Source organism: Somniosus microcephalus, chromosome 9 (genome assembly GCF_052327205.1).
Source record: "Somniosus microcephalus isolate GS21.2 chromosome 9, FLI_Smic_1.0, whole genome shotgun sequence".
Lineage (NCBI taxonomy): Eukaryota > Metazoa > Chordata > Chondrichthyes > Squaliformes > Somniosidae > Somniosus > Somniosus microcephalus.
The window spans coordinates 149,481,082-149,494,586 of record NC_140995.1 but is presented as its reverse complement, the minus strand read 5'-3'; the positions used below and the strand labels follow the sequence as shown (position 1 = coordinate 149,494,586).

The 13,505-nt window shown below is 41.8% G+C and overlaps 1 protein-coding gene across 1 annotated transcript in view; it reads right to left on the bottom strand.

The window, feature by feature from the left end:
* LOC147112758 (uncharacterized) overlaps positions 1–13,505 on the bottom strand; it is a 50,408-nt gene that overhangs the window by 17,114 nt on the left and 19,789 nt on the right. The window contains exons 5-7 of the mRNA XM_085998218.1: positions 8,440–8,502; positions 8,156–8,227; positions 615–695 (exon numbers count right to left, since the gene is read on the bottom strand). Of these exons, the coding sequence (XP_085854344.1) occupies positions 615–695; positions 8,156–8,227; positions 8,440–8,502 (216 nt within the window). The remainder of the gene's footprint in view (positions 1–614; positions 696–8,155; positions 8,228–8,439; positions 8,503–13,505) is intronic.

Here is a 13,505-nt window from a genome sequence, read left to right as displayed (position 1 = left end):
TTACAGAATTTTTTTTAAAGAATAAGTAGTAACTGCCGTCTGTCTACCGCAATTGATAGACTTCAGCTAGGCATTGAATTATTTTACGTGCAAATGTGTAAAGGACAGCTCTCCCAACATGGCCATCAGCCCATAGAGATTGCTTTAGTCTTATCCTGATACGAAAACAGGGTTGTTGCTCATAAGTCCATCCGATTTTATTATTCTTATTGAATTCCATAGAAATTACTTATAACTGGTGGCCTGCTCAGCCACTTCAGAGAATATTGAAAATCAACCACATAGTGTGGGACTGGAGTCACCTGTATGCCAGACGCAGTTAGGGTGGTGGTCTTCCTTGAAATAATTCAGTGACTCAGTTGGGTTTGCACAACAATCGGATGAATTGAATTCGGTTTCACAGCTTACCATGGTTGGGTTTGAACTCTCAACCTGTGGGTTACTAGTGTAGTACCATAATCAGTAGACTACTGTGCAGTCCTTAACTCCACATTTACACAAGTTTATCACTGTTGCAAAGTGAAAACCTCTTCGTACCAGTGTTCAACTTGTAATGTGCATGCTTCTGTAAAGAAAACTCTTATCATACATCAATAAAATGACTTGTTACTTACTGCCAGAATTGGAGTGACCATTCTGTCCATTTTCTTCAGAAGACGATTTCCTAGAATACTGTCCCTTCACCTGATGATGGCCTGTTTTGAAAAATACAATAAAATCATACTTGATGAATCCTCTTTTATGTTTAAATATTTATTAATGTACACTACATAAGGAAAGATTCTTAAACTAAAACATAACCGATGTTTCACCAGCAAATATTTGTCTCTATCATGAGTTTTACAGAAGAACATTTCAAGTATAAATAGTAACTGCTGTCCATCTACTCTAATTAATAGACTCCAGCTAGGCATTGAATTAGGAAACGAAAGTATGTTAACTTCTATTTTTGTTGTTTTAACTTTTCATATGTTAATTTGGTCTCCAGAGATCTCCTCACGATGCACCATTCCCAATGGAGAAGCTGAGAAGGCAACCTGCTTGCAGGATTCTGCTTTTGGTCCTTTGTGAGTGTGACCAAATTCTGCAAGATGTGCAACAGTGATTTTGGTTGAGTCACTTCCCAATTTTCCCTACATCCCGCATTGGCTTTACTGAGACGGGATTATTATGCAGCAAATTACAGGGTCAGCTGGCACCCTACAGCTGTATTTCTGTAATGTGCTGAGCCCAAGATTCCAAAAAATTAACAGCTTCAAACAGACACAATTCACTGCTCACAAGTAGCCATATATTCAATCTGGTTATTAAAACAAGCTTATAAACTTGCAATGGTTCTTTTTTATGTTTGTCATATTACTGACCATTTGTGTGGATGGATATAACAATCTGAAAAATGGGTAGCTTTTGCCATCGGCAGTGCAGAGCACTAAGTTTAATTGTCAGCTTTTGTTATTTGGGCATGTGCTGTACTCAATTTTCTGATAATTTAAAAGTAATGGTCAGGAAATGGTGTACAGTGCAACTCTGAATTTCTGATGTATGCTGCTTGTATGTAAGGCTCCTCACAACAGGATTGCAAAGTTGTCATATTATCCTTTGTGCAAATATTGAATAACAGTGTAAGTTCACTTAGACAACTTTTTCTATATCTGTGTTGAAGCTATTTGCCACTCAGGGCTGCTCCAAAGAAGTTCATTTGCAGCAACTGTGTGCACAAAAGATTTGGTGCACTATAGATTTTGGAATAGATATTCTCAAACCTTGCATTGTTTTAAATACATTTCTGAGCAGATATCAGGAGAAATTGAGAAATTGCAATAGTTACAAGGCTTTGTTCAGTTTAAAAAAAATGAAATATTCAATCTATTTATATATAGATAGTTTAGATTTTAAGAACAATTATAGACAATAAAATGATGGTTAAATGTACTACTTTGGGTATGATACATAGTGATAGGGATCAACAAGGTACAGGAAACTTTGGTTTATCCGGAGGTTAACTGTCCGGAATGCTCGATCCACCGGCAAAAATCAGGAGCTGTTTCGTTAGGTTTTTTTTCTTCTCGTTGCTTTTTTTTCACCAGTCAGGCTTTGCAAGGTCTCGCTGAAGCTGTTGCTAAGCTACAGAGACGCTTGCAAGGTACGGCCGACTGTTTAGAAGCTGTTGCTAAGGGTTTGTTGCCAGATACGGAGCTCAAAAGCTCCGTATGTTTCAACATTAGCGCTGGTTTGCCCGGCAGTTTTGATGGGACGGCAACAGCTCGGTCCCGTCGGTGCCGGATATCACAAAGTTTCCTGTACTAGGTTTGATGTCTGCTGAATTAGTAAATCTCAGCCAAGACAGCAGTCTGGGTGCTGCAGTTTATCTCGTAGGCAAAGGGAGGAGAACATCATGCAAGGTTCCCATTGCTAGACACTGACATCTGCTGGAAATTGTTTGTATGTCTTATGAGGACAGTGATTAGAATCGGCTGTGAAACCCTCTCCCCAGCCCTTGTGGAGGAATAGCTTGCTGACACGGTTGAGACATGTATATGAACAATGGTCACTTGGGTAAGATCCCAGAAGGTTGCCATATCCCAGAATTTATCATCACAATCATCACAATCAGTAGAGGAGAAATGAAAGAAAATTAGAAATGGAAAAAAATTTCCTTTGATCTTTGTACTAAAAATAGTTTGCTCATTTTGGTATATAACAACAGCAACTAGAATTTCTTTAGTGCCTTTAACACAACAAGCATCTCAAAGCATGTCACGGAAGAAAGTTGCGCGTCATCCATGACCTAGGTCTTGCAGCACGTAGACAGTTGATGGGTTGAGAGAAGTGGTGAAAATGGATGTCATCAGGAGAAATATGGAAACTAACCTGTGCTTGCAGATGATGTTGCTAAGGGGCAGTACATAGTTTGAGGAGGGGGCCAAGAATAGATCCCTGGCGTGCTTGTGACAGTTTAAGGAAGGGAAGAGAAATCATTGTTGGAGATTCATGAGTAACAGTTAAGTAGGTGGGATCAGAACCATGCAAGGGCAGTTCCATGGAACTGGTTAGGTATCAGCCTTGGCTCAATTGTAGCTCTCTGGCCTCAGAGTTTGAAAGTCGTTAGTTTAAGCCCCACCCCAAAGACTTCAACACAAAATCAACGCTGATACTTCAGTGCAATACTGAAGGAGTGCTGCAAGTGCCACCTTTCAGATGAACGTTAAACCAAAGCTCTGTCTGCCTTCTCAGGAAGAAGAACGGGGGTTTTTCCCAGTTTATTGGACAATTATCCTCTCAACCAACATGACTAAAACAGATTATCTGGTTATTTATCTCACTATGTAGGACCTTCCTGTGTGCAAATTGGCTGCTGCATTTCACTACATTACATAGACTTTAAAAGTACTTCATTGGCTGTGAAGCACTTTGGGATGTCCTGAGGTTGTCAAAGATGCTATTTAAATCCAAGTTCTTTCTTGGATGATACAGGAGAGGCATTGAAGAAGGATGCCACAAATGCAACATATAGGTCAAGGAAGACAAGTAAGGAAAATGCACAAGTCACCCTCAGAGGATGCCATTCAGGACTTTGGCAAAAGATGTTTAGTTGCTGTAAGGGTGAAGAAAGTAGACTGGAGGTGTTCAAGCAAGGAATTTTAGGAGTTACGGGCATGAAGATGGGAGGAGATGATATGCTAAAGGACATTAGAGAGGAAAGGGAGGTTGGTGACGCGGCATTAATTGGAGAAGAGAGAGGGGTAAAGAGTGAACTTTATAGCAGATACATATTGGCAATTTACAGGAAGTAAACCATTGCGTGGAGGTGACCTCATAACTGAGCACTTGAAGCTTGTCATGTCAGATGTAGCACAGCAATTTATTTCCCATTAGCCATCACTTCCCAGTTGATGGGTGTTATATTTACAAAGTAGTTTGAGTTGAAACAATTTCTTTAGCTTGTAGAATTAGTTTTCTGCTTATTTTCACCACATATATAAAGTAGATTGAAACTGGCAAATGCCATGAGGAAAGTAAATCATGCTTAAAAATTCAAGTCCAAGGTCTTAAAATAAATAGAACCTGTGTCGGGAGCCAGCACTTTATGTAAAACTGAACAACTCGTTTCCAAAAGTTCATGGAAATAAAAGCCCAGTAGATCAGGGGAGTTGTAAACCACTAGTCTACGCACCACTTCCAGTATAAATAAGGGTCTTGGAAGCAAGTAACATTTTGATGTGGTTACTTCTATTTGTAATGAATATAAGATATGAAATGTTGCTTAAAATATTTTGAAAGATCGGTTGCCACACGATGTGTAGTAAAAGTATTTGAGATTTTTGCTGTTCATGTTGTTCACGATTGTTAAGTTTGACTTTTGTTATCTATATATGTTTGTTTTTAAATGTTGCTCCAAGGATAAGTTAGATGTCTTTTAAATATTTAGTTAAAAGGAATAAGAAAAATTATAGTGTGAACAGTTATTAGTAAAAGCTCAAATTTCTTCAGAATTTTACGTTGTGGGTTAAGCATTCGCTAACCAGTGGGAGTGGGTCTGCAGCACAGGACTGCTCATTATTCTTCTCTGTTTCCTTTGAAAATTATTCAACTGCCCCGTTAGCAATTTTACTTTATGTGCACATTTCTGCTCATTCTATTGTGTATCCAGTGCTGAAGAAAGATTCTTTCATTTTCTAAACACTTGGTTGTGGTTACAGCTCTTAGTGGAATTGCCATTGGATTGCAGTGATTTTGTGGGGTCTTCTGGGAAATCTTGGAAATCAGTCACAGTTTATGCACTGTGTGTAGGAAGTTCAACAATTTGATTTATGTGTTCCATTTCAATGTCACTTAGTCAAATATCACAATTATTACCTTACCTACATTAATCTGAAAATCCTTGGGATCATTCTGTTGGTGTAAGTGTGGAGTGTCTTTACAGAGAAACATAACAACAGGAAACATAGAAAAATAGGAGCCTGTGTAGGCCATCCGGCCCTTCGAGCCTGCTCTGCCATTCAATATGATCATGGCTGATCCTCTATCTCAATACCATATTCCCACTCTCCCCCCATACCCCTGGATGCCTTTTGTGTCTAGAAATCTATCTATCTCTCTTTCAGTGACTTGGCCTCCACAGCCTTCTGTGGTAGAGAATTCCACAGGTTCACCACCCTCTGAATGAAGAAATTTCTCCTCATCTCAGTCCTAAATGTCCTACCTGGTATCCTGAGACTGTGACCCCTCGTTCTAGACCCCCCAGCCAGGGGAAACATCCTCCCTGCAGTCAGTCTGTCCAGCCCTGTCAGAATTTTATACGTTTCAATGAGATCCCCTCTCATTCTTCTAAACTCTAGTGAATACAGGCCTAGTTGACCCAATCTCTCCTCATACGACAGTCCTGCCATCCTAGGAATCAGTCAGGTGAACCTTCGTTGTACTCCCTCTATGGCAAATATATCCTTTCTAGGTAAGGAGACCAAAACTGCACACAGTACTCCAGGTGTGGTCTCACCAAGGCCCTGTACAACTGTAGTAAGACATCCTTGCTCCTGTACTCAAATCCTCTTGCAATGAAGGCCTTCCTAACTGTTTGCTGCACCTGCATGTTTACTTTCAGTGACTGGTGTACAAGGACACCCAGGTCCCTTTGTACATCAACATTTCCCAATCTATCACCATTTAAATAATACTCTGCCTTTCTGTTTTTCCTACCATGTATTTGCCCACTCACTCAACTTGTCTAAATCATCTTGAAGCCTCTTTGCATCCTCCTCACAACTCACAATCCCTCCTAGTTTCGTGTGTGCAGGCCATTCAGCCCTTCGAACCTGTTCTGCCATTGTGTCAGCTGTGGCTCAGTGAGTAGCATTCTCGCCTCGGAGTCAGAAGGTTGAGGGTTCAAGTCCCACTCCAGAGACTTGAGCACAAAAATCTAGGCTGACACTCCAGTGCAGTGTTGAGGGAGTGCTGCACTGTTGGAGGTGCCATCTTTCGGATGAGACGTTAAATCGAGGCCCCGTCTGCTCTCAGGTGGAAGTAAAAAACCCCATGGCACTATTTCGAAGAAGAACAGGGGAGTTATCCCTGGTGTCCTGCTAATATTTATCCCTCAATCAACATAACAAAAAACAGATTATCTTGTCATTATCATATTGCTGTTTGTGGGAGCTTGCTGTGCTCAAATTGGCTGCCGTGTTTCCTACATTACAACAGTGACTACACTTCAAAAGTACTTCATTGGTTGCACTGTGCTTTGGGATGTCCTGAGGTCGTGAAAGGCGCTATATAAATGCAAGTCTTTCTTTTCTTAATTCAATTAGATCTTCGCTGATCTGTACCTCGACTCCTTTTACCCACCTTTGTTCCATATCCTTACACTTACCTAACAAAAACATTCCATTAGCCATTTGATTACTTTTTGTACCTGTGCACTAGCTTTTAGTGATTTGTATACATGGACCCCTTTAATTCCTTTGCTACTCCACAGCTCCTAGCCTCTCACCATTAAGAAAATATTGTCTTTCTCAGATTCAAAATGGATAACCTATCACTTGCCCATATTGAACTCCCATCTACCATAGTTTTGCCCACTCACTTGGTCTGTCTATGTCATTTTGTAACTTCCTCCTCCCATTCACACAACTTACTGTACCTCCCAATTTAGTGTCATCTGCAAACTTGGATATACAACTCTCTAATCCTTCATCCAAGTCATTAAGATGTATGGTGAAAAGCTGTGACCCCAATACAAATCCCTGGGGAACACCTCTTATCACATCCTACCAATCAGGGAACAAACTTATTATCCCTACCCACTGTCTCCTATCTTCTAACCAATTATCGACCCATATCACAAGGTTCCCTCCAATTCCATGTGTTCTCGTTGTTAATCTCATTTGCAGAACCTTATCAAATGCCTTGTGGAAGTCGATATAGTCAACATCCATAGACACTCCCCTATTCACCATGCTAGTGACCACCTCAAAAAAAATTCAGCTAGATTTGTCAGACATGACTTACCCTTTACAAATCCATGCTGACTACGATCAACTGATAAGCACTCTGTCTCTGATAATAGATTCCAGTAACTTCCCCACAATTGATGTTAAACTGACAAGTGGCCTGGATTCTCTCTCCCTCTCTTCTTAAATAAGAGTGACATTTGCAATTTTCCAATCCTGAGGCACAATTCCTGAATCTAGAGAGCTTTGGAAAATTGTGACTAATGCATCTGACATCCACTCCTGACCCCACTGAATTATCTAAGGTCGGTGGAGGTCATCTACTCTAAATAATCCAATCAGTCGCTAGCCAGAAGAGACATCAGGAAAAGCAATACTGGCCACTAACTCGAGCAGCTGCCGGCTGTACCAGCTCAAAAAAAAAAAAAATTTTTTATTCGCTTATGGGATCTGAGCGTCACTGGCAAGGCCAGCATTTATTGTCCATCCCTAGTTGCCCTCGAGAAGGTGGTGGTGAGCCGCCGCCTTGAACTGCTGCAGTCCGTGTGGTGAAGGTACTTCCACAGTGCTGTTAGGTAGGGAGTTCCAGGATTTTGACCCAGCGACGATGAAGGATCAGCGATATACTTCTAAGTCAGGATGGTGTGTGACTTGGAGGGGAACTTGGAGGTGGTGGTGTTCCCATGCGCCTGCTGCCCTTGTCCTTCTAGGTGGAAAAGGTCGCGGGTTTGGGAGGTGCTGCTGAAGAAGCCTTGGCGAGTTGCTGCAGTGCATCTTTAGGCCCCATCAAGACAGAAATTATTTGAAGAATCCAGGCAGGGACCTAGGTCTGGACCCGAAATTCGGCATCAAATCTGCCAAGCCAAGTGTCAATATGCCTGATTCTTTCTGGTGTACAGGGTGGCTGGCGGAATGTAGGTCAGAACAAGGATATTAATAATTTGGTAATTCACTCTCCCCAGCCTTTCAACCTCTGATATCAGGGGCCATGCAGGAAAGGCCAGGACACGTAATGTGCAGGACCTGACCAATTTTCCACCCCTTCCACTGGACTCCCAGCACACTCATGATAAGAGTGCGGCACTGGATTGTGGATTTCAAGGCTAGTTCTTCTAATTTCATATCTAAAATTAATAAATGGAGCTTCTGCCATTGAGGGCAATAGATTATTAAATCTATCGTACTTATAAAAATTAAATGTTACATACTTCCAGAATTGGAGTCGCTATTTTGCCCATTGTCATCAGTCCTCTGTGAATACTTCCCCTTTACTTGATGACCTATTTTGGGAAAGAAAAAGAAACATGACTGAAACCATTAAGTTTTGTATTTTGTACAAGTAAGCTGTTGATATGAATATTGGAAAGAGTATTGTCGTCTTCATCGAACTTTAACATGAAGTTCTGAATTTAGAATAAAGGAGGGCGAATAAGTATTTTTATTTGCATGGCTCATTTAACTGTTCTTAATGTGAATATTGAATAGAGCTTACCTGCAGAATTAGAGTCGCCATTGTTTTCATTGCTCGGTGAATCATGCCCTTTTACTTCATTGCCTGTTTTGGGAAGGAAAAAATTATAAATGTTTGATTATTTATTCTTTTCTTTGGTCATATACAAAGTTTGTCGAGGAAAGCTTTTGAAGAGGGAGTTCTCACAAACTTCTGTCTGCATCACAGGTTTTTAGAAAAGAAAGCTCTGGGCAGAGTTATAAAACAGTAACACAAGTCCATCTAATTTTACTACAGACATCAGATTTAGTAGGACAGGAAGAGATGTCCTCCTAATTCACATAATATCTTTATTTGTGCATAGTTTGAGGTAAGTTAGAGTGACATTTTAATTGAGGTGATTGTGGAGATCTTACTGGGGAAAGGAAATTGATTAAAAAAAAAAAAAAAATGTTGGCCTGGAGTATCCTCCTTGGGCGTAACACAGAATTTAGACCCAATGTTGCACTCATTTTGCTGATGCCAAGTTAACACTGAAGTATCCTCCTAATCTCATCAGAAAACACCCGAACTTTAAATGGGCATAAATCGGCTTAACCAATCAGAGCCCAAGGAAACACTGAACCCACACCAGTATATTTCTTCTTTGAGTGTTAAAATTTAAGTTTCAATTCATTCATCCAGCATTTATGCATGTCAGGCACAGCGGCCTAGAAATTCACTAGCCTTAGCGCCGCTTTTGAGGCGCTAGAGGGACTAGCGCCAGAGTTATGGCCATTTGAAAAATTGAGTGGGGCCCTAAAGCGGCGTTGCACCGGTAGCGCTGCGCCGGCACCGATGACGTCATCGGTGTGCGCAGCGTCCCGGTTGCCGTGGTAACTCACCTGAACTCCGAAATTGAGTTGCGGCCGCCTCGCCCGTGGCAGCCGCAAGCAACGTTCTGTAAAAGGTGCCTTGCTGAAGTTAGCGCCGGTGCATTAAGGTCGCGCGGCGGCCGGCCGCTTCCCCGGCGGCTGCCTGCCCGCACCTCCCTCCCCGGACTCCTCCAAGACCCCCCCGCGGCACAGATGCGTGTGGGCCGCGAGCCCGGCACTTCTCCGAGGTGCCGGGCTCATTTTTATTCAGCCGTCAACGGCCAGCGGTCGGGTGCAGGCAGCTCCTCCTTAACGGAAGGAGGAGGCCTGCACTTCCCCAGCCTGCCGCACCGCATCGGGCGCCACAGCGCCGGAACAGCGCCGCAATGGGGCAGGTAGCGCCCATTGGGAGGCGCTGAAACCCTCCAGTAGCGCCGGCAGCCGTTTGGGCGCGGCGCTACTGAATTTTTGGCGCGCGCAGGGGGACTTAGCGCCGGCACTAACTTCCGGCGCTAAAGCCCTGGCTGCGCCAAAACCCAATTTCTAGGCCAGCATGTTTAAGAACCTGCAATCGAGGAAACTTTTTTATGTGACTTGTACCATAAAGTCCATTAAAAGAAACAGAAAATACTGAGCAGGTCTCCATGAGGAGACTTTTTTTTTAAACGCTCAAATATTGCAATTAAAAGACCAGAAAAGTAATTTTGTTTTCTGCTGCACCTGGAAATCTGGTGGCAATGTTGAGAGACCTTCCAAACAGGCGCAATTGGAGGATATTCGCATTTGAGAGTCGGGGGCATGACCAGTTTTGTGGGCAGAGATTTGTTCAGATGGAGGGTTTGATGGACAGACCTAAAAGAGCGAGGAGACTTGGGCGTATTGTAGTTACGCATAACTCGCACTCAAAATTCTGTAATCTTTTAAACCACTAATTTTTTTGTGCCCAGATTATGGGTGTACTTGGGTGCAAATCCGGAGGAAACTCCAGATCCTTATTCATGATTAATAATTTTTTAGAAAAACAAATTGAAATTTAGCCTTTTCCTAACCTCTTCTGTCAACAATAACTCATGATGCTCTTCATGTAGGAATAGGTCTCAATGCACTTTACAAGGGGTAGATACCACATGGCAATGGAGGAATTTGTTGGGGGAAGGAAAACAAATGGAAGATCAAAGAGTTGGTTTGTTTGAAGAGAAAGATATAATGAAATAAAACCGTTTAGGAAAGTCATTGTGAACAGAGCATATCGCTGAAGATAGGCCTCCAATGGTGTGGTGGAACAAGCATTAATCAGATCCAAAAGCCAAATACTGTGGATGCTGGAAATCTGAAATAAAAATAGAAAATGCTGGAAATACTCCAGGCAGCATCTGTGGAGAGAGAAGCAGAGTTAACGTTTCAGGTCGATAACCTTTCGTCAGATCCAAATTGGCAAATAAATCGTGCCGTCTCAGAATCTTGACCTTACTAGCTACAACCAAAAGCCATACAAGATAGCTTCAGTCTTGTTAACTTAGGCTGTAACATAGGGCTGAAGAGGGCTGAGTGAGCTTATGGAACGATTTGAAGACAAGGATGAGGTTCCTGAAAACCATTCGCTGGGGCTTGATAAGGATGAAAGTGATTGGTGTATGGGACTTTGTGCAAGTAGCTTGGGCTGCAGAGTTCTGGATTAGTTGAACTTTGCAAAAAGTGGAGTTGGGTAGGCTGGCAAAGATAAATCAATCCTGGAGCTGATGAAAGTTTAGATATGGGTTTTTGGAATGGGCAATGTTCTGGAGTTGGAATTTGGCAATGGACCAGAAGCAAGTCTTAAGACTCAGTTCAGGATCGAACAGAAGCTGAGGTTGCACACCATCAGGTTAAACCTGAGTGGGAGCAAAAAGATTGATGGAGTTAGAGCTGGAGGCAAATAGGTCAGTAATCAAATAAGATGGTTTCAGTCATGTTGACATTGAGTAGAGGAAATTTTGACTCAACAGGATTATTTGCCTTCCAGGCAGTCATATAGTACAGCAACAGCTCCGTCGCCAATAGTGGGTGGTGCAGAGGTAGAGTTGGGTCTCGCCATACACCATTCTCACCGTGACAGACATCTTGCTATTAGAATACTGCTGTAGTGCTCTTTAACTGCAACGTACATAACAGTGATTATGGTTGATTTACTTTCCAGTTTCCTCTATCGTCCCGTATTAGCTTTAATGAAATTGGAACATCTTGTGGGGAAATCACAGTAGTGAGCTCAGATTCTACTGCAATAGTGTGATGTGTTAAGCTCCCAGTGATTTCCAAAAAGGAAATGGTGAATGACAGTGGTTGTATACACGAGCACCACAGGCATTAGTTATATTGGCCTCAAGATAGGTATCAGCTATCACTTCCCAATTTGTGTTCTGTTCACACAGTAGGTTTGAGTATGAAAAGCATTCCATTTTTAGACAGTTTAAGTACATGTTCTACATAGTTACTTCCCGCAAAGTACCTTAAGATCAACGTAAAAAGGCAAAAATAATTCAAATGTGCTCTAAAATGTATGTTTTTAAATAAAATATTTCAGAACATACAAAACATGCCAGGAACTTCTGATTTATGGAAAAACCCACTCCTTTTCTGATAGTTTGGGAAGGAAAAAGTGACCTGACAGTCATCCATTGGAGGCTCAAGCCATCAAACATAAACCACCAGTGTACATACCGTACATGCTATACAAATCAGCACCACTATTTACAAAATAAAACTGTTGACATAGCATGTTGTAAAAATATTTGAATACTTCATATTTTCCCATATTACAGACATTTGTGGTAGTGGAGTTATTTAAAAAAAATCTGCTTTGTTAATCTAATTTGTTTAAATTGGACCCAGTTATTCTAGTTCATTAATGTAGTCTGCATTTTATCGTAACAAATCAACCCTTTGTAAAAAATAAATGGCATATGGTGATTTTTTTTTTTCTTTGCCAAATTTTTTCCTCCTCCTAAAGGCATTGATTCTTTTCTAGGATATGGTTGCAGGAGCACTGGGCACCTTCCAGTTTCTTGCCCAAGTGGTTATTATCAATGTGCGAATCTTGACAGTAAATGGCAACAATAGCAGCTAATATTTATATCGGATCTTTAATGTAGCAAGTGTACCAAAGTGCTTCACTGTGTGCGTCAGAGCTGAGTTGGAGTAAGGTGAGGAGCTAGGGAGGCTGATCGGCAGTTGAAATAGCCGGTTTTAGGAAGGCATTTCAAGGTGGGCACAGATGTAGCATGATGGAGGGGTCGAAGGATACATTTCCAGAATGTATGGTAAAGTTGACTGCAGCCTCTGCCACTGATGGTGGAGCAGAGGGAAGGGAGAACACACAGGAGGATGGAGTTGGAAGAGTGGCGGATGCGAGCAGAGACTAAGGGTGGAAGAGGAGTGCAGAGATACGGTGAAGAGAGACCATAGAAAGGTGTGTCGATGAGGATCAGGATTTTAAAATCAGTGCACTGAGATGATACATGAGCAGGACATAATACAAGACAGATGTGAGTGGCAGAGTTCTATATGAATTAGATGGAGGCCAGCTAGAATGCCGTTGGAAAAGTCAGGCCTGAGGGTTTCAGTAGTGGTGGTGGTGATGAAGTCACAGAGGAGATGGTCTTGGTGATGGACAGGATGTGAGGTTTGAAGCTAAGTTCAGGATCAAGCAGTACTCCAGGGTTGCACATTGTTGGATTCTGTTTGAGAGAGTAGCAGGAAAGGGAATGGAATCAAGGGTCAAAGTGTTAAGTTCCTAGCAGAAACCAAACAGAATGGCTTCAGTCTTTCTAGTGTTAAGCCTCAGCAAGATCTGGCTCATCCATGATTTAACGTCAGACAGACAAACGGCTGACAGCACAATAGTCATGGGAATGTAAAGCTGAGTATCGTTTGCTACATATGGAAGTTTTATTTTCAACTTTTTTCATTTCACAGAAGATAGAATCAAAGAAACCAAAAAGTTTGCAGCACACAAGGAGGCCATTCAGTCTATCGTGCCGGCGCCAGCTCTATGCCACAGCAATCCAAAACCAATCCCACTGCTCCACACTCTCATCTTCATCATCTTTCTCTGCTTCAAATATTTATCTAATTTTCCCTTAAAAGATGCAATGGTCTCTGCCTCATCTTCATTTGTCAAAGAAGGCTTATCTTAAACAAATCTGTGCTTCTCTAAATGCTCACTAATTTTATCTCGAATTATGGATTCCAATAGTTTTCCTACAGTGGAGGTTAGAC